The sequence below is a fragment of the Bos taurus genome, chromosome 16, assembly GCF_002263795.3.
Source record: "Bos taurus isolate L1 Dominette 01449 registration number 42190680 breed Hereford chromosome 16, ARS-UCD2.0, whole genome shotgun sequence".
Taxonomy (NCBI): Eukaryota; Metazoa; Chordata; class Mammalia; order Artiodactyla; family Bovidae; genus Bos; species Bos taurus.
The window spans coordinates 65,527,628-65,549,810 of record NC_037343.1 but is presented as its reverse complement, the minus strand read 5'-3'; the positions used below and the strand labels follow the sequence as shown (position 1 = coordinate 65,549,810).

Genomic DNA, 22,183 nt, shown 5'->3' with positions numbered 1-22,183 from the left:
AGTGTGGAGATTCCTTAAAAAACTGGAAATAGAACTGCCTTATGATCCAGCAATCCCACTGCTGGGCATACACACTGAGGAAACCAGAAGGGAAAGAGACACATGTACCCCAATGTTCATCGCAGCACTGTTTATAATAGCCAGGACATGGAAGCAACCTAGATGCCCATCAGCAGATGAATGGATAAGAAAGCTATGGTACATATACACAATGGAGTATTACTCAGCCATTAAAAAGAATACATTTGAATCAGTTTTAATGAGGTGGATGAAACTGGAGCATATTATACAGAGTGAAGTAAGCCAGAAGGAAAAACACCAATACAGTATACTAACGCATATATATGGAATTTAGAAAGATGGTAACAATAACCCTGTGTACGAGACAGCAAAAGAGACACTGATGTATAGATCAGTCTTATGGACTCTGTGGGAGAGGGAGAGGGTGGGAAGATTTGAGAGAATGGCATTGAAGCATGTATAATATCATGTATGAAACGAGTCGCCAGTCCAGGTTCGATGCACGATACTGGATGCTTGGGGCTAGTGCACTGGGACGACCCAGAGGGATGGTATGGGGAGGGAGGAGGGAGGAGGGTTCAAGATGGGGAACACATGTATACCTGTGGTGGATTCATTTTGATATTTGGCAAAACTAATACAATTATGTAAAGTTTAAAAATTAAATAAAATTAAAAAAATATAATATACATAAAAAAAATTAAAATATTAAATAGAAAGATAAAAACCCCCTTTTCCAACATGCCCAATCCTTTCTCATTCTTCCCACCCAATCTAATTCCACTGTTGACAACAGCCAACAGTGGTGTTTTCTATGCCAGAAACTGTGCTAAGAGATTACTGGAATATCTTACTAAATGTTCACAACTTCCTGCTAAAGTGGGTTCAGTTATTATCCCTATTTTATAGAGGAGGATGCTGAGCCTGGCCATACTTATTAACTGTAAGTATGGTTATAAGTAACCATAACTATTAACTCAGAGGCCCACTAATAGTAGTTAGGGACATATCCATGCAGGTTTTTCTATGGATCCCTATACATTTATGAGCACTTATAGAAAGTGTAGAGTGTTGCTATTATACTTCACTTAAAAAAAAAAAAAGTGAACAGTACCATATATACATACCCAATTTACCATTTGTATTTCTCCCTGACAGTTCATAAGTTCTAACTCATTCTTTTAAATTGCTGTCTAATGTACTACAGCTTTGGGCTTCCCAGCTGACACAGTGGTAAAGAATCTGCCTATTAATACAGGAGATGCAAGAGACACAGGTTCGATCCCTGGGTTGGGAAGATCCTCTGGAGAAGGAGATGGCAACCCATCCCGTATTCTTGCCTGGGACATCTCATGGACAGAGGAGCCTGGTGGGCTACAGTCCATGGGGTCACAAAGAGTAGGACATGACTAAGCATGTGTGAATATGTATTGTACCTGTACTGTTCTTCTAGGGATAGTATGAAAGTTATTTCAATTTTTCACTAATAAAAATGATGCAGTGAAAGTCTTGTGCAAGCTTTCTTATTCACGGGGGCAGCTGCTTGGGTGGATATCAAGATACGGAAGTGCTGGGTGATGCTGAGCACATGTTTAAGTTTGAATAGGTACCGCTAACTTGTCCTCTAAGATGTTTACCACTAGTATGTGAATAAATACTTTCCTACAGCCACGCCAAAATCTGATATTATCAATCTCAAAGTTTTGCCAAGCTAAGGAATCATGTTTTAGTACGCATTCCCTTCATTACAATACAAATTGTATTAGGCTACACCATCTGGACTGGAAATTAAATGATAAAGTGAGCTAAAGTAGGGCAATATAAAAAAATGTATATATACATTAAGCATGCTCTTTGCTTTAAAATACACAGTTGTGCATTTCCCCTCCCAACTTCTGATATAGGAACAAAGTTTCTCAAGTAAGGGATCACTGTCAGGGGCCATACATATACTTTCTGCATTAGCCACACTCTTGGAATGTACATCGAAGACTCCATGGTTTGGTATCTTAAGTGAAGTGAGAATGTAAAAGCCTCGTGAAATACTCTGAGTGCAGAATTTAATTTAATTTAGCCACAAGTTTTTAGTAATGTACCTTCATCAAGATTTTCTAAAGCATTTAATTTTTACAAAAAGAGCTCTCTTTCCACACTTGTGTTTCATTGGTTTACACGTTACTTAACTGAATTACATAATTACAGTGACATTCATCCAGTATAAACAGGTTTAGAAAGCATCACATTGGCTCTTGGAAAGCACATATTTAACTCAGAGAGCAAAAGCACAGAGGTGTCCTAGAGAGTAGCCCAGCAGCCATCCAGTGAGCCCACTCTGGATTGAAGTCAGCATTTTTCAGAGTCTTCTAATGCAGCAAGTTGGGTAAGGGAGTAAGTAGTCTCTCTACTAGCGATGTGGAACACCTTTTCATATGTTATTGCCCAACATCCACTACTGTGAACCATCTGTTCATTTCATTTACCTATTTTTCTAGTGGATTATCTTTTTCTTAATTATTTACAAGTGTTCTTCAGAAATCTCTGTACTAGTCCTTTGACTTTTATGTCATAAATATTTTCTCCCAGACTGTTGCTAACCTATTAACTCCTTCTTTTTGTAGTTGACTGTCATACAAAGTACTTAATTTTGATCTAATGAAATAAACTATTTTTCTTTCTTCATGGCTTTTACTTTCTATGTTTTAAGAAAGCCCCCTATTCTAAACATATTCACCTATGTTCTTTTCTACTACTTCAATAATTTCATAACTCCCGGATTCCAGATGAGGAACTTGAAGTTCAGAAGACTCAGATATTTGACCAAAATTCTAAAGCTAGAAATAACCTAAGATCCATATTGATATATGTTTATGTATAATCTCCAAAGCCAATGTTACTACTTTATACCATCTTCCTGAAGAAGGAATTAAAATCTGAGAGAACTAAAATGAAATACATGGGTGCTCAACAATGGTGAAAATTGCATGAATGCACATCTTTGTACTGATTATATAAATTACTGATAAATAAGTGATTCATCATCAGCTACAGAAAACTTGCATGATCCCTGCCATCCATAGAAAATGTGGTCAAAGTGCCCGAGTGACCTGGAAATCTAAATACTATCGAGCAACTACTAGATACAAACTAATAGTTGGACCTAGAGATCCAATGACTCTTATTTATATATTCCTTCATCCACTGAAGCAAACAAAAATATACCGAATACCTAACATGTCCCTGGCGACAAGTTCCACACACTCATGGGTGTGGACTTTGCTAGACTCCTTTGCATGGATATTCTGAAAGTTCCTAAATCTTTGCTAGCTCAAAACCAATCTCTACATTTGCAATGGACCTTGAGTTGTGGTCATTGAGGTCACATGCCTTCTATCTGCTACCAGAAAGTGAGCTCCTTAGGGTGAGATTTACATCATATGCCTCTGAAGCCCCCAAAGCACAGAGCTTATAAGATCCTGGTGCCCTTATTACACTGTCATATGTGTGAAGGCTTCACTTTCTGTCTTGTGGACCATATCTGATCTTTCAAGGGTGAGCAAGAATGAGTAATGAATAATGAAAGAATGAACACTTTGTATTTTCATCAAACACAGTCTTCCTAGTAATTTTATCATTTCCTTGAGGTCACTAGTTATTCTCATCACCACTGGTCATCTTTTCAGATGTCACAGTCTTGTTACTATCATTATCTCCTGATTCTTCAGTCTTACTTTAATGCTGGCAATGAGCTGTCAAATTCTGTTACTTCTATTACAACTTTGTTCAATCTTTTCTATTCTCCCTGTCACCACCTTGATTCAGGCACATTATCTCTTACAAAAACTATTATGAATGATCTCCCACACTGGTCCATATTATACCTGCTGAAGTCACATAACTTTCCTGAATCATAATTTCATGTGGCCAATCTCTTCCTTCAAATCTTCAAAGGCTCCCATGAATCCACTGAATTATTCTGGATCTCTTGCTGCTGCTGCTGCTGCTAAGTCGCTTCAGTCGTGTCCGACTCTGTGCAACCCCATAGATGGCAGCCCACCAGGCTCCTCTGTCCACGGGATTCTCCAGGCAAGAACACTGGAGTGGGTTGCCATTTCCTCCTCCAATGCATGAAAGTGAAAAGTCAAAGAGAAGTTGCTCAGTCGTGTCTGACTGTTAGCGACCCCATGGATGGCAGCCTACCAGGCTCCTTTTGCCAGGCAAGAGTACTGGAGTGGGGTGCCATTGACTGGACATCAAAGCTTTATGTATGACCCCATCTACATTTTGATTCTAATTCACCACTGCTCATCTACTGACGCCTTCGCCTGCCTCTTCCCACTCCATAGTCAAATAGGACGATGTGCTTTTTATTAAATACATCTTGCATTTTCCATCGCTGCTACTTCCACCTGGGGCACTCTTCCTCATTCTATCCTTTGAGGCCCATTTTAAAGGCCAGCTCTTTCACGAAGTAGGTCCTGATATCACACAGACAAAATAGCTGCCTCCTTTGATATCAGCAGGTCTCTGTATTGCCTTTTTGGAGTCAGTCTTGCTTTATTTATCTAACCCTGCTTTATTTATACTGAGTTGGTACTTACCTTGTTTATTGCAGTACAAGGTCCTCGTGGTGAGGGTCAGTGGTTTCCTTATTTTTGTGATTGTTTGAAGAGTTTGGTACAGAGCCTTGTACACAGAGGCAATCAATAAGCTACTGGTCAACCTGAACATTCCTCTCAACTTTACTGTAATCTCCTTAAGAACAATGACCTTAAGGACACAGTGTCTCTCAATACATGTAAGGGCCTTGTGCATAACAGGTACTCAAAACTTAATTCGTTTAAGTAATTTCATAGTTCCAGAGCAAGAGATTTCAAAAACACAACGTACCACTGGCATTAACCTAAAATATTCACTTAATCACCTCTCACCTGTCCCAGACACTGCACTCAAAATTTTATAACAACCATCTTCTGTAATCCTTCAAGAACACCATGAAGCACTGTCTTTTCCCTCAATGGATGGGCAGAGGTTTACAGAAGTGAAGTGACTGGATTCTGCAACGAGTCAGTGGCAGAGCTGAAATCTGAACCAAAGCAATTTCTGCTTCCAGAGCCCACGGTTGTCACCATAATGCCATATGCCTTGGTTATGTTTGCCAACTCCCCTTAGTTTCAACAATTTGGGTAAACAAAAAATCTTTTAAAAAATACTTCAAGCTACATCTTAAAATCATTCTTTGAAACATGAGAACATCTTGACTCTCAGATTATTTTAATGGGTGTAAAAATAAAGAATTGCTAAGTCTTTCTTATCCACCTTCCAATGTAAGCTTCAAATTTAGGAGGCTATTTGTTTTCTCAAATGATATGCATGGTTAGTACTTAATTATGCATCCCCCAACATGGAGGTGATAAGGGTAACATACCTCCAGATAACTGAAAATCATTTAATTTTGTGAAGCAGTCTACAAATCTCAGAACCAAAAACAACCGTTTAGTTCCCCATTTCCTTCTAAATCTTTAGATACTTGAAAACTCGTCTTATTAGTCTGGACTCTGATTGAAGGGCAGAGTAAAAAAGTGTGGGGTTGGCATAGATAATCCATGAATAAATAAGATCAGAGATTTCTCTTTGTCTGAATCTCCCCATTCAGTCTGCATGGAAAAGCACTCGCACCAACTTTGGCCACAGTGCTGAAAAAGAATACTAGCCTCAAGGAGTCTACAGATTATGAAACTGGGACAGAAAGAAAAAAAGTTGTATTGGCCCTAACAACACTGAGGAGGAACTCACAAGCTGTAAGATAAAAGTCATTGCTTTCTTTAGGATTTCAGAGATACAAACATGGAAAGTAGACAGTTACATCTAAGAAACAGCTACTGGCTAACTGGTCACCAGTGTCTCCATTGCATTTAATGGAAATACTATTACTCAAGATGAGATTTATAACTTCAGATGAAATTATATCAAGCAAGGACAAACTCTGATTTTCAGTAAAACAGAGTGGAAAATGACCACTGATGTTTCAGCTACTCAAATATTCCATGTATCTATTCAAAGCACAACAATTTCTATATAAAAAGCCTGATAATATTAATTTCACTGTTTAGTCGTAGCTACCTTTTTCTGGATTTAAGTTCAGTTCAGTTCAGTCGCTCAGTCATGTCTGACTCTTTGTGACCCCATGAACCGCAGCACGCCAGGCCTCCCTGTCCATCACCAACTGCCAGAGTCTACCCAAACCCCTGTCCATTGAGTCAGTGATGCCATCCAACCATCTCATCCTCTGTCATCCCCTTCTCCTCCTGCCTTCAATCTTTTCCCAGCATCAGGGTCTTTTTAAATGAGTCAACCCTTTGCATCAGGTGGCCAAAGTATTGGAGTTTCAGCTTCAACATCAGTCCTTCCAATGAACACCCAGGATCAATTTAACTGTTGATGTTAAAACGTAAGGTATGATGAACCTCTGTGACTTAAAGGATACCTTAAAATCCAAATCCCGTTTATGAAGTAAAATTTTATCAAAGTATTTTGGCTCCTTTAAAATTATCTCAAATATTCAGTTGTTGATACTTGAGTACTGCAAGTCATAGGTTCTATATTCAGAAAAGAATAGAGGAAAAAGAATGAGCCTATTATGTTCATTAGTGTATCATGGAAAATGACAGCCTTAAATACTCATGAGCACTGGTTAACATTCTGCCAACTCCCTCTGCTGTAGCAGAAATCATAAAAACAAAAACAAAGCACAACACGGAAAAAGGAGTTTAAGTCAAGTGAAAATATTTATGACACTGCAAGCTTCTTAAAAATGTATTCACTGAAACATGAAAAAATAGCAGTAATTAATCCCAAAATAAAAGAGAAAAACAATGTTGCTCCAACACAACTGAATAAATGCATATTCTTAACAATCTGTAATCTCTTAAGAAATCAGCTAATATGATAATTTACTAAATGTTTTTTCAGAGATGAAATATTAAGGTGCAACATGTTTATTGATTTGTTTTAGAGGAAGAGGTTTCTAACTATCTGTTTCAGTCATTAGAATTCTCACATTCACTCAAAACCCGTAATATCATAACACTGTGAATGTGAAGTACTATTTGATAAAGACTTACCTTCTATGTATCTTATTTTCCTTTGAAAGGCAACTTTCTTAAAACACCACATATCAACAATAATGAAACTTAGCCATTCACTCTGATCTGCATTGAGTTAAAGGATGCAAAGGAAAAAAAAAAAGGTCCTCCCCCCATAAAACTCAATCCTACGTCATGATTTTTCCTTTAAATTTAATCATTTTGAAACATTAAAAATTTTGCTGTTTCTCTTGGAGCATCCTCTATCAAGATTAAAGAAGGGTTTGTTTGAAAACAAACAGGATACAGGAGTAAATGATGCAGCTTCCAGGCAAGCTATAAATAGCAACGGCATTTTCAAGAAATCTTACACTGGAGCGTTATGTTGCAGTTTAAACATGCAGTGCAGATTTTATTATAAAGTTGTCACCAAAATTCATTGTTATACAAGAAATGCAGTTCTTACCAAGTTTTCTTGGTTCCTGGCTGCTATTTTCTGCTCCTCTTCTGCCCCATTTTTCATGTATTTGACCTCTTCCACCGGTTTGATCCTATACTCATCTGAGTGCCAAAAACAGAAAAGACATTCTATAATTTTTTTCATAATGGTAGAAAGTGTCAGTAAGAAAAGCCAAACAGCACAATTTGTTAGAGCCTTTTTCCCTGTGGTCTTTATATATGGTTCATTTGAAACAATCTGGAAGATGCTTAACTAGCTCTTTTTATGAAGTGCTCTCCTCTGTCCACTGGGAAAAGTTCAGCATCAGGAAGGCAGCTATGAAACCGGCACTGCCTGGTCCTTTTACAGAGAGCAGACGGTGTTAGTGGAAACGGAGGTTGTTCCATCTCCAAAGACTATTTGAAATTTATATGTAATAGGGCATATCACATAATGATCTACGGAGATTTTCCTCCATGAGAATATTAGTTCAAAATACCTGTGGCAGCAGTGTTATACAGTACATTCACACCTAAATTTTTCTCTTTAGAAAAAACAAAGCAAAAGCAATGGGCTTGACTGATCAACAAATAGATGTAAACAACTGGAAGTTGAAATTTTCATATTTATTCACATATTAAATGTGCAACAATCTGCAACAATTTCATATGATATATACAGACTTTTTCTTAACCTCTCTGTAAAGTCACACACGAGAGGAGCATGGCTCTAACTGGTAGGTGTATCAGTCAAGGCTGGAGAGTAGAGTAGGCCATGGACAGGACCTGGACTTTGCAACAGCCAGAGAAAGACAGTGCAACAAATTCCAATATCGAAACACAGCATAGGTCAAACTTGGGAAAACTTGCAATTAAAGTTCTTTTCCAGGAGAGAGGTTTGGTGACGACAATGCTGACACTTTCACCAGATTTCTGTCACCAGGAAATGACATGGGTACATTAAGGTCAAAAACAGGCGTGACTTTGAGTCATCTTTAGTATGTGGGGAGAAAAATCACAGACATTATGGAATTAGAAAATCTCATCAACCAATAAAATGATGATTGCCTAGCAAAGGGCATGGAATAATGTATAGAACAGGCTACCTAATAGATAGATATCTATCACTAGGAAGTTGCTACATAGTTTCTTATTGTCTACAGTTAATTTGCTACAATGCCTATATTCTTACATAATTTCTTACCTTATTATTTATAATACCATTTCCAAAATAGTTTCAGGCTTCCTCATACTATCCCTCAATATGCTATACCCCAAAGATGTTTGTTATGGTAATATTTCTTTAGTAATTATGCTGTTCTGATGTTTCTCAAAATTATCATCCTTATGAAAGTAATATATTTTCTCATTTCTGAATCAAGACTCCCTATTCAGAGGCCAATTGTTTTTTCCTTCTGACAATTCAAGGTAGTTATTGATCCTGCTTCTTTCTAAAGAAATTAGAAAGAGTGGTACAAGTTTACAGTAATGAGTCCTTTAGGAATACCACATCCTAAATGTATTAACAAGTTAATCAGTGGGTTCTGATCCACAATTACAATGTGTAAGAATTTCACATTTCAATTTGGTATGCAGAAGAGAAAAAAAATGAAAGTAAATCAATAAAATTGGTGCATTTAATTAGGAATTATTTACTCAGAAGTAGGAAAAGCACTTGTTAATTGAAAAGAAAAGACACTGACTAATTATGCCTCCAGTACAATTATATAGAGATAAAAATAAAGGGGAAAATATAGCTAAAGAGGGACTCCCTAACTTCAGTTTGGAACATTAATATTTATAAATGATAGTTCACTGGGATAATTACTAACATTTAACTTAACTAAATTATGATGTTAATGACTTATGGTGAGTCTCTGATTACTTAAATTACACATACACATACCTATTTTTTTAAAACACAATTCCAGCAGACTATGATTTTGTCTAGAGGACACACAACCTCATGTGATAAGATGGGAAAAGCACATTTTAGGTCCTAAGCAGAACCTTCTGAAAGAGCCTTCCAAAAGATGGCCTCTGCTTGCAGCACAGTAAAAGGTCTCTCCTAGGGCCTTGCCAGCTGTCCCTTCCCATACCAAGCAACAGCTCATAGCAGATACTCTCTAAACAGAGGAGTGATATTCAACCTTCATTCTCTTTTTATCCATCCAGGAAACAAAACTGAATTGAAAGTAGTAGAAAAACTATTAATATTTTTCTAATACTTCCTTTCAATGAAGAAAATGACTTTCAAGGCAGCACTATCCCACATACAGACTTTCTATAACATCACCAGTTTAGAAAGAGGATAGGTTTTAGTGTGTCATTAACAAACACGGATGGCTAGCCAATGCCAATTTCATGGAACACGCTATGATTGGATAAAAAAGAAAGAAAAAAACAAACAGCCACGTCTGCAAAGCCAGACCTATCATTATTACTTACACAACACACTGCACAAAATCCATCACAGTGTGAAACAAAAAGCCAGCAAGGCCCGAAGATAAACCACAGCCTGTACAAAGCCAAGACTTAAAAACAGTCTGTCAAATCTCTCAAAGGCTCATGCTGGGGATGAAGATGCCCATCTGGAAATAGACAACTTGTCAACCAACGTGTCACACATTTCCATGGCAATGCCGCCTTCATGAATGACACTCTGGGTGGATGAACAGAGCATTTCAGGCGATGGCCGTGACATGACCACCACAGAAATCCATTTTTCCTCTTATTTGGGGCACAGGGGAATCCGTGGGGGATTTTAGGCCCCCTTCATCAGATCCCACACTGGAGGGAATTAGCAGAGCCACTGTTAACAACCAGAGAGTCCTGGAGACAGAACAACGTGCCAACTTGATTAAGAGGAGTGAAAAGCAGACCGTCTTCCTCCGGCTCCCTCACACCTGTTCACGATTTTTCTTTTCTTCTCGTTGATCTTGTCAGGTGGCTTATTAAAATGCACGTCAGAAACAGTAGGCTAACACCCCATTTCAAACCCACTCCCCCTTCTCTCTGTGTAAATAGTTGCAGGCTATGCCAGTCAAAATATATCTGGGGTAGAAGCCCTGCTGTGGTGTGATCTTGTTCCTCAGATCACACCAGAGAGGGGCAGCTCCATCAAACTAAAGACAACTGTTTCCCACCAAATCTTTGTACCTCACTTTTGACATAAAAGGCAAGGAGATCAAATCAATGAATACTCAAGGAAATCAACCCTGAATATTCATTGTAAGGACTAATGCTGAAGCTGAAGCTCCAGTATTTTGGCCACCTGATGCAAAGAGCCGACTCACTGGAAAAGATCCTAATGCTGGGGAAGATTGAAGGCAGGGGAAGGGGACAACAGAAGACGAGATGGTTGGATGGCATCATCAACTCAATGGACATGAATCTGAGCGAACTCTGGGAAACAGTGAAGGATGGGGAAGCCTGGCGTGCTGCAGTCCATGGGGTCACAAAGAGTCGGGCACAACTTAGCGACTGAACAACAACAAATACGCATATAGAACCAAGTTTTTAGAGCTAGAAGGGAATGAAATGGTTTGACTTGACTTTAGATGGTATGGAATCATCACCACTTTCCAGATCCTATCAATTTTCCCATTGTTAATAACTCACTGGCCCCTAACTGGTTCTCTCAAGCTTTGCAGACAAAGATCTGCTAAAAGGTTACTTTTATAATCAAGGGAATGGACTTTAACATGAGACAATCAGATGGAGGTGAGTGCTGGAGTGAGTTTATAATGCCAAAATTATTAAACAGTTATATTTCTCATAAAAGTACGTATTAGGTAAGGAAGGAGAAAGGCAAGAGATCTAGCAATGCTGCTCTTTGAGTAAAAATGGCTCTTACGGTTGTTTCCTAGAATGGTGAAATCTGCATCTACTTTCACACCTTCTTACTCTGTCTTCTCATTAATGACAGATGTACCAAAATAAACCGCATCTTTTCCAGGGCTGTTTCAATTTCAAAAACTCTGTGCTAAAGTCCTCATATCAAAATCTAACATCTGTCTGGGCATCTTCACTGAATGCTCTGGATTGCTTCTTCATTCAGAATTTGCCTGAAGATTCTCTAGTAGACTAATTATTATTATATGCTCAGGAAAACACGAGGACTTAGGAAAAGAGGTAAAAGAAGTATTTATAAAAATAAACAAACCAATTAAAAGCCTAAACTATTCTGCTTCTTAATATAAACTCACTCCCCCTAGATTTCTCCCACTGAGCATCCTGTCTACCAAACTAACTAAATTCAAGTCCCCAAATCCTGGCACAACTTCAGATTCTTCCCTAAGATCTTTTTCAGAAAACTTAAACAAATTTTTCATTAGAATATAATTGCTTGGCAATGTTGTGTTAGTTTCTGCTGTACAATGAAATCAATCAGCTATATTTATACATATATCCTCTCCCTCTTGAGCCTCCTTCCCACTCCCACCCCATCCCCCTCATTCTATCCATCTAGGTCATCATAGAGTGTCGAGCTAAGCTCAGTCTGCTATACAGCAGTTTCCCACCAACTATTTTACACATGGTAGCTTGGAGAAGGAAATGGCAACCCACTCCAGTATTCGTGCCTGGAAAATCCCATGGACAGAGGATCCTGGCAGGCTACAGTTCATGGGATTGCAAAAAGTTGGACACAACTGAGCAATTGAGCATCACCACCACCAGCGTGTATATATACACACATATATATTCTTTCAAGAGATGGGTACTCACGGTAGCTAAAAGCTTAGCCTCAAGAGCTATTAATAGAAAGACTGGCCATAAGATCTTGGGCAACTTCCTCAATGCTTTCTGTGCTTTGGTTTTTTCATTTGTAAAATGGGAATATTTATAGTACTTAATCTCACACATGGAGCTACATGAATTAACACATGAATACTCTTAAAACAGTGCCTAGCCCATAACAAATGTTCAAAAAATACTGGCTGCTGCTTTAGAAACAGAACCCTGCTGGTTCTGCAGGGAATACTATTTCTAATGCACAAAATCCATCAAAAACGGCAACCCACTCCAGTATCCTGGCCTGGAGAAACCCATGGACAGAGGAGTCTGGTGTGTTACAGTCCATAGGGTCGCAAAGAGTTGGACACAACCGAAGCAACTTAGCACACAGCACATAAAAACAATAAGCATCATGTAAACATCAGTAATTAATTTAATCAAAATGGTGACTCAACTCTATTGACAAATAAGAGGAAGTGATAAGGGGGTATAATTGTCCATGGTAAGCCTTCAGTATTTTTTTTAACTATGTACATATAGTGCTTTAATGAAAATAGAACATGATTTTCAAAGAACAGTAACTTTTATGATAGGAAAAAGAAGAGTGATCATTATTTGAGTGAAACCAGGGTTACAATAAAATAATGCTCCTCTATCTTCCTGTATATCCTAACTCAATTATTGCCATTGGCACAGCTCCTCGTCTCAGCCTTCCTCGAGGGCACAAGAGTGAACGGGTGAGGTTCCAATTCAGAACAGGCAGGGTGATTGTTTTAAAGAAAGAAGGACAGAGGTTGCTTAAAAAAAAAAAAAAAAAAAAGCCACTTTGGAAAGAAAACCCTTTTCTGAAAGGATAAGAAGGCAGAACTCTATGGCACTATAAAATAAAGATGGATAGCAAGCCCGGTCAATTACACCGGGAAATGTGGCCTCCTACTTTGGAGGACTCCACCCATCAGCTGTTCATGCCTCTATTTGCTTATTCATTTCACACTCACCTAATGTCTGCTGTGTCTAAGCCGTGGTCTTTCTCAGGGGCTCACTGGATGCTGTCTGGGTGGACGAGGTATCTGTTTTTTCACTCAAAGTGTCTGGCACACTGGTGTTTAAGAAAACTTTTTTTTTTTTTAAGAGATAAAACCTAGAGACCTGACTTCAGTTCACAGATGAATAAAATTTACCCCAATCAGTGCTTCAGTTTTGTTTGTCTGAGGTGTCCCTTTCCCCCTTGCTGGATTCTCCAATGAAGAAAAAAGATATCTAATGAAAAATAAAAACAAAAAAACCAATGCCATTCTTTACATTTTTGCAAACAAGTGCAATGGGTATGAAACTGCTATTTCACCTTAACCTTTTCGCTGTGATGTCCTCAGTGTGGAAGTCTTGGCTGGCGTATATGTAGGTTTTTGAGCTAAAACTTGTATTATTCCCCTACCTAGAATTTCTTTCCTAGTCTCTCAGTTGATTCAAAGACTATTTGAGTCCAAGTTTCATTATCTTTACGAAATCTTCAATCTCTTTGGACTACAAGTATCTCTTCTGCCTCCAAATTTCTAAGTTCTTACTTTTCACTTTTAAAATTTGCCCCAAACACCCTTAGTGTTATTTCCTTCACATGTGAAGTGATTTCAACTAATTGTAAACTTCTCCAAGCGAAGAGATGATTTCATTTCCAGGCTACTCCATGGAAAACCCAGTTAATTTCATGTAGCTAAACCATTCAATATAGGCATCAGCAACCTCAATAGTAGGGTGGTCATGTGATCCTAGGAGATGAAGAAGGAGAAAGGAAACACTTTCTTCTCTTTTCTTTGATGTAAAGCTTGACTTGAACCAAAGCTTTAAATGGGTGGTTTGTCTTTGATGTCAAAGAACCTCCTCTTCTGAGCCCAACTTGCATCTCCATGTAAACCTCTCCCCAGGCCTCCTCATTCTGCAGTTTTCTCAGCCCTACTGCCTCTACCCACTTCTCCTGCAGCATTACACTAAGTCTATTTTTCAAACTTATACCTTAGCCTTTTGTTTTTCCCGGTGCCCCAATAAAGATGATTTGTGTTAAATCAGGAATCTCTAATTGGTGTACTTCTAAGACGTCCAACATAAAGGAAAAAATTTGAGGCTTGACGTGTATTCTGGTCGGGAGTTGGGTGAGGGGCCATAGTTTCTTAATAGGGTAGGAAAGTCACTGCTGGCAATCCAGTCTCATCCATCCCTTTATCTTTTTTGGAGCTGTTGAGCTTTTGAATCTGTGGGTTGCTGCTATTGATCATATTTGGGAATTTTTCAGCTAATATTCTCCATGCCTCCCTTCCTGTCTTTACACAGCTTGTAAACGGGGAGCTGCCTGACTTCAGAACCCACTCTTTACTGTTATATCATTGGTATATGCTTTGGAACTTATCTCACCTCTCCCATCATCCTAATCTCCAAGATATAGCTTTGTGGTTCTTAATTTTGCAACAACAGGTCAGTGCTTAATAGCTGTTAGACTGAAGAGAATTTTGTCACAGAAGCATTGAAGGCTTTAATGCCCACAGCATGCTGCTGCTGCTAAGTCGCTTCAGTCGTGTTCGACTCTGTGCAACCCCATAGACAGCAGCCCACCAGGCTTCCCCGTCCCTGGGATTCTCCAGGCAAGAACACTGGAGTGGGTTGCCATTTCCTTCTCCAATGTATGCAAGGGAAAAGTGAAAGTGAAGTCGCTCAGTCGTGTCTGACTCTTAGCGACCCCATGGACTGCAGCCCACCAGGCTTCTCCGTCCATGGGATTTTCCAGGCAAAAGTACTGGAGTGGGGTGCCATTGCCTTCTCCGGCCCACAGCATATCTAACCCTGATTCACTTCTAAACCCTCCTCACCTGGAAAGCTCTTATTCAGGAGAGTCTGAAAACTTACTCTGGGCTGGCTCTAAGCTGAGCAACGGCAGATGGTGTTGAAGGGAGGGAACGGAAGAGGCTAGGAAACAGTGCCCGAGAGAAACCACTGTCCTGGGAGAAGGCTTGTGCTCTGGGAAACTTTCTACTACCTGGAGCATATTCCTCAGGTTAGACTGACCCTAGACTGACCGCATAACTAGGCTGACCATATTCCACTTGGCTACAGTCCACCAGGATGGACTAAATCTGGAAAACCTTATACACAAAGCAAAGACTCAACTGAAGGACCTCACAGACCACTAGCAATTCTAAGTCAGGTAGTCCCTTCACAATCATTACTATATCCTCACTTGCAGAAAACGGTTTTGCCCTTTCCAATGTAATAGTTATCATTAAGCAATTTCTAGGATAATTATGAAGTGCCCATTCTAAACATTTCAAACATTTCTAAAATAAGGTTTTGGTGCATTTAATACTCAATGCTCTTGGTTCTTTTCAAAATGTGACTCAAATCAACCTAATAAAGGAAAACTAACTTCAAAATAAGATTGTTCGATACATTAAGTGCTCATGGTCTAAGAATATAAGCTGTTAAAAAATTACAAAGGGAAATTATGTTTTTGGACTTCATATTTATGGAAGATTAAAGCCTGGCCACTGGGTTTCAACTAGGGCAATTAGGCAGATTGTATATATTTGTACCCCATGGACCGTAGCCTTCCAGGCTCCTCTATCCATGGGATTCTCCAGGGAAGAATACTGGAGTGGGTTGCCATTTCCTTCTCCAGGGGATCTTCCTGACCCAGGATTGAACCTGGGTCTCTTGAATTGCAGGCAGATTCTTTACCAACTGAGCTACAAGGGAAGCCCATATATTTGTTCACATCCCCCTTTATGATATCTCATAATTGAAAATTGTTAATGTCACTCAGAGAGCAAGTTTTACATGCCTACTTTGTTTTTGCCTGGAGAATCCCAGGGACGGGGGAGCCTGGTGGGCTGCCGTCTATGGGGTCGCAGAGTCGGACACGACTGAAGTGACTTAGCAGCAGCAGTGAAACCTAACACTGGGACATATTTGAAAACCAGAGATAGACAAAAGATATAGTCTTGCTTCAGTCTTATAAAACTCATTTCAGCACACCTTCACTAATAAAGGGTGCTATCCTTTTTAAAAAATATGCAATCAACTGAGGGGTGAAAACAGTATCTAGTTTTCATTTTAGTTTGATGTTTCAAAATTTGCTAGTTTTACTGAATACTTTTTCCCTGTTTGGATCATTCAATTCACGTGTACTCCCTTCTTTCTGATATCCTTTGCCCTTTTTCTCTAGTTGGAGTTGTAGCATTTTTCTTATTGACTGCTATGAGCTCTCTGCAAACTATACCAATTTATGGATATACTTCTGGCCCCAAAAGGTCTGTGCAAAAGCACCTCTTGAGTTTCATTCAGACAAGAGGAGGCAGAAGGAACTAACTCCCTTCTGTTCTTCAGTCAAATGCTACACTATCTTTTCTGTGTTCCTTTCCTTCTTTACTTAAGCAGCATTCACTGAGCACCTAGTACATGCCAGAGAACAGAGTACTCAGTCCTGGGCAAAGGAGGCAGACGCTGTACTCAAGGAGCTCACAGCCAGTGAGGGAAAATTTAAGAAGATGAGCAAATGAGAGTGTAGTCCATCTGCAGCCATAAAGCACAAGTGTGGGGCTTCCCCAGTGGCTCAGCGGTAAAGAATCTGCCTGCAATGCAGGAGTGACAGGAGACACAGGTTCGATCCCTGGGTCAGGAAGATCCCCTGGAGAAGGGCATAGCAACACACTCCAGTAATCTTGCCTGGAGAATCCCATGGACAGAGGAGCCAGGCGGGCTATGGTCCACGGGGTCGCAGAGAGTTGGACAACACCGAAGAGACTTAGTATGAACACACAGGGTGGTTGTAATAAGAAGAGAAAGGAGGGACCCCTTAAGAAAGGTTGAGGAGAGTCTTGGAGGAGGTGACATAACTCAGAGGAGTACTAAGGAACACTAAGGTGTGTGAGAAGGACAGGTCTAGGTAAGGGGACAGTGAGTTCAACAGCCAGAGAGAACATGGCCAACAGGAACAACACAGAGAGTTCTAGTACAGCCAACATGCAGAATTCGGGGTGGGGGGCAGGCGGGGGTTGCTGCCTAGAGAGATGTACAGAAGGGAGGCTGTAGGGCAAGTGCAGGAAGAACTGGGATGCAAATCCCACCAGAGTCAGGCTCCGCGCCAAGCGGGTATTGACTTCCCCCACCAGGTACCAGACTCAAGCTGCCGTTACAGCCTAAGCTTCTGTCCTCAGCCATCTCCTCTGGAGAGACCCCAACCATTGTAATCCAAGGCTTTCTGCCTCTCTGAAAGAAGACTCAGCGAAGGTGGAACACACATGAGCCAGGGGAAGTGGGCCAGTCAGCTGAGGAAGGTGAGGAAGAACGACACCTGGAGGAGAAGACAGGCCAAGAGCCAGTGGCCACTAGGAGTCTCAGGAGGGTGGAGTCTTTACCTGGAGTCAGCTGGCGGGGCTGGAGCTAAAGTACAATATCTGCCAGAACCTGTTTGCTGCTTCCTGGAGAGTCATGCCTTCACCTAGGGATGGGGAGGTATCGAAGCTTGCAGAACAGGGAGTGCTTGGGATGGGCTGTGATCTGTCCTGGGGCAAAGGAGCTGCCAGTGAACCTGACCCCAGCTGCTTCCCCTTTGGCGGGACAGCAGTGAATCAGAAGGGACAGAGCACTGGCTCAAAGGGCCCTTCTTTTCTGGACCTGGCATGGTGACTTCCTAGCTGTGTGCCGTGGAGGCAGGGGAGAGAGTGAGCTGAGTGTGCTGAGATGCGTGTGCGTGGGTGCTACGGCTTCTCAGCATTCTTAGGGTCTTGTTCACGTCTTTGAAGGTGCCCACAGCTGCAGGGATGCTAAAGTGGTAAAGCTTCCCTCACTACAACGCCTTTAATAATTAAGACTGGACCTGCAGGTCCCATTCCTGAATCATTTAATCATTTCAGAGGCCAGACAGCACGTCTCTTCCATTCATCTGGGGCTTGTTATTCAGTGATGGGGCTTCCTAGGTGGCGCTAGTGGTAAAATATCTGCCTGCCAATTCAGGAGACGCAAGAGACTTGGATTCAATCCCTGGGTTGGGAAGATCCCCTGGGGAAGGGAATGTCAACTTACCCCAGTATTCTTGCCTGTAAAACCCTATGGACAGAGGAGCCTGGCCGGCTACAGTCCATGGGGTCACAAAGAGTTGGACACGACTGAGCAACTGAGCACACATTCAATGACCAGGGAATTATTAACCAGTCATTAAAGGTCCCGGAACATTCATCTTTTGGCATACTCTGACTAAAGACATACACCAGTTAATGTACGATAATAATTCCCAACCAAGAGAGTGGCGAGTCCCTCGCAGAGAGGAAAGGCAGGCGTGGTGGTTCTGAGAGCCATTCACTCAGCTTCTCTAGAGCCCTGCTCTGTCTCTTCAGGAGTGCTGGTTCTCCACCAACCACGGAAAAGCTGGAGACCAGCTAGGTCCTCTCTGCTCTTCTTGGCGGGGTTCCTGTTATCCTTGATAACCGTTCAAGAGAAAGCCTGTCCAGCCATCTCTCCTCTTCCCTAATCCTCATGCCAGTCTGATGAGGCTGGTACTACAAGCCCCTTTCCACAGTTGCAGAGATCAGTCCTTGATTGGCTGGTCAAGTCGCAATGCTGGTTCTAACCCAGGTTGCTTGGAATCCAGGGCCAGACTCCTAACCACTAAGCCCGTTCTTTTTTTTAAACCACAAAGCACAGGAAACAATCACTTTGGGAAATGATACAGGCATAAAGTATGAACAGACTCAGAAAGGATCTGAACACATTTGGAAATCACAGCGATATAAATAAAAGCTATACAGATATCTAACCAAAAGTTCATGGGTAACATCAGGGAAACTAGCAGACCCCTCCCTCATCAGGTGTTAGGAGTCTTTGCTGGTGGAAAATATTACCCCTGTGCTCCTTAAGTTAGGAACCAATATGCCATCCAAAGTAAGGGCTGTGAGACCTCTCATTACAATGGCGATTTGACCGCCACTGCATCCAATGGGTGAAAACCAAAGCTCTTCTCCAATACGCAGTAAATACTGCAGTATCTTTGCAAAAAACTTTGTATTTTGAAAGATAACTTCATTTTAAGGCTTCTGTTATACACTATGACTTTGACATATGATCTTAGCAATAAGATCAAGCAAGGATCTCTTCCTTCACTGGAGTAAGGAGGAGGAGGAGGGACTGAACACAGGAGAGGTAGGGACGAGGAGGAGAGAGAGAAGGAGGATGAGAGCTATCATTTATCGAGTCCCAGATGCAGTTTGGAAAATCTGTTATACCACAACCCATTTAATACTCTCAGGGCTCTAAGAAAGAGAAGCATGTCTCCATCACAAGGAAACGTTCACTCATCTAGCTGTACCATCGAATATGTGGTGGGACTAGGGCCAGCCCTTGAACCCAGGCAGTCTGACTCAGACACCCCAGGTTCTTATTCAACTTTCTCACAAATGTGTCATAAACTGAATTTCTGATAAAAACGAAAATTCTCTTTGCTGGTCTCCGTTACAGAACTATTACAACATGTTATCACAATGTGTATCCTCTTCCTGAGTGGAAATCATCTTTAAGATAAACCTTTTCAGGTCAGACATTAAAATATATATTATGATAAAATATGATCTAAAATAAATGCAAACAGTGATTTTCCTTTTAGGTAACAGCAAATGCTGGTGGCTCAGTTGGAAAGAATTCACTTGCCAATGCAGGAGACAGGGGTTCCATCCCTGGGCTGAGAAGATCCCCTGGAGAAAGAAATAACCCACTCCAGTATTCCTGCCTGGGAAATCACATGGACAGAGGAGCTTTGTGGGCTACAGTCCATGAGGTCTCAAAAAAGTTGGACATGACTTAGCAACTAAATAACAACAACAAATACAAACAGATACTAACAGAATGGCTCGCATGCCTTCCTTTGGACATTGAGCTCATAAAATTCCACTGTCATGAAGAGTTGCTTTTCTAAAACTGGTAATAAATTTCTGCTGATTCATCCATAGTCAGTCCTTCACTACTGTCTGGGGTCAAAGGTTGTGAACTTGCTGGAGGGCTGGTCAGAATTAGGAAATTCATGACCATTCCAGGAATTCTTCCCCATTTAGTGTGGCTGCCATAGAGTCATCTGAAACACGGAACAAGTTGACCAATGGTGCAGTCATGCACATGTATGTGTTTGTGTGTGTTAGAAGAAGGACATCTTAATGTTGATCTAACTCCTTTAATTGGGTTCTGACTTAAGTGGATTTCTATCAAAGAAAAGATTCTTAGATTATAATCTAGATGCTTAAGCATCCCAGTCCCCTCCTTCTCTCTCCAGGCACCTGACCAGCAGGCCTGGCTTGTGCTCTTTTGTGATGCAGTCTGGCAATGGGGAAACTGCAGCAGCCTGAATTTAGACCAGAAAGAGCAGAGCTAAAGAGATGAATTGGGCTGGAAAGGAAAGTTTTGCAGATTAGAGAGACAGAGGGGGGAGATCTTTCAGGTAGTCCAAAGAAAGGCAGACAGAAAGTCACTAGAGTGGCAGAGAGCTCTATTCATGGGAATAGATTTCAGTACATGGTGAAGTAGGTTTAATAATGAGATGTTTCTTTGGGATTTTTCGAGGTTATTCAGTAAAAATTTAAATTGCTTTTCAGTGATCTTTGGTTCTTTTACTATGCCTCTGGACTGAAGCTGGCTTCTGTGTTCTACAACCATTAGAAATAATTTAGTGGCAGCGAAATCATTAGCAAGAATAGGAAAGAACTAGACAGAGCCGTTTTCATTTGAAGCAATTCCCAAGGCTACAGGCACTACCACTGAATTTTTCAAATGGAAAAACACAGCTAAAATACAATTTGTAATAAAATAGTACAGCTTCCCCACTTGCGAGAAATATTCATGACTTGACTTTCACTGCCGATGTCACGAAGAAAGGTCCCGGAAGGGGAGGCGAGAGAGCTCACTCACATGTGTATATGAGGGGTGAAGAGGGCTCTCGCACACTCTCTCTGCTTCTCACAAGTCTGTACCTCTTCTCATAAGAGCTTCTTTCACATAAAACAAAAGATCATTTTTACTTGCAATGAATCACCAAGTTATCTTCCCCTTAGAGACTAAAGTATGCTCTGAGAGCGACAGCGAATAGCTCTTTAGGAATAAAGTGTCTGGGTGAGTTGAGGCAACAGCATGTTCGATGACAGTTTAATGGTGAGCAGCATGGTATATAAGAACACACCATCCTCCACTACCTGGTCAGTCTGAATGAGCCTATTTTAGTAACACATTTTGCTCAATTTGTTTGCAAGAGATGGGAGCTGTTTGGTATTATCATCTTTTGGGGGAGGATGCATGAGGGCAATTGAATGGTTTGATTAAACTCAAATTGTGTGGTATAGCAATTGTGAGATAGGCTCAGTAGTGAGAGCCTGCAGGAGGACACAGAGATGATGGGGAAGTGTCCTCAGTGACACTCACCCCAAATCCCTGCAGATGGTGACTGCAGCCATGAAATTAAAAGACGCTTGCTCCTTGGGAGAAAAGCTATGATCAACCTAGGCAGCATATTAAAAAGCAGAGACATTACTTTGCCAACAAAGGTCTGTCTACTCAAAGCTATGGTTTTTCCAGTAGTCATGTACAGATGTGAGAACTGGACTATAAAGAAAGCTGAGTGCCAAAGAACTGATGCTTTTCAACTGTGGTGTTGGAGAAGACTCTTGAGAGTCCCTTAGACTGCAAGGAGATCAAACCAGTCCATCCTAAAGGAAACAGTCCTGAATATTCATTGGAAGGACTGATGCTGAAGCTGAAACTCCAAGACTTTGGCTACCTGTTGCAAAGAACTGACTCACTAGAAAAGACCCTGATGCTGGGAAAGGTTGAAGGCAGGAAAAGAAGGGGACGACAGAGGATGAGATGGTTGGATGGCCACTGACTCG

The 22,183-nt window shown here is 40.8% G+C and overlaps 1 protein-coding gene across 3 annotated transcripts in view; it reads right to left on the bottom strand.

Annotated features, from left to right (window-relative positions):
* The window catches only part of C16H1orf21 (chromosome 16 C1orf21 homolog), a 242,347-nt gene that overhangs the window by 105,879 nt on the left and 114,285 nt on the right, over nt 1-22,183 (bottom strand). For all 3 annotated transcript variants that reach the window (XM_024976541.2, XM_024976540.2, NM_001081547.1), the window contains one exon: nt 7,570-7,664. In XM_024976541.2, coding sequence (XP_024832309.1) covers nt 7,570-7,664 — 95 coding nt within the window. The remainder of the gene's footprint in view (nt 1-7,569; nt 7,665-22,183) is intronic.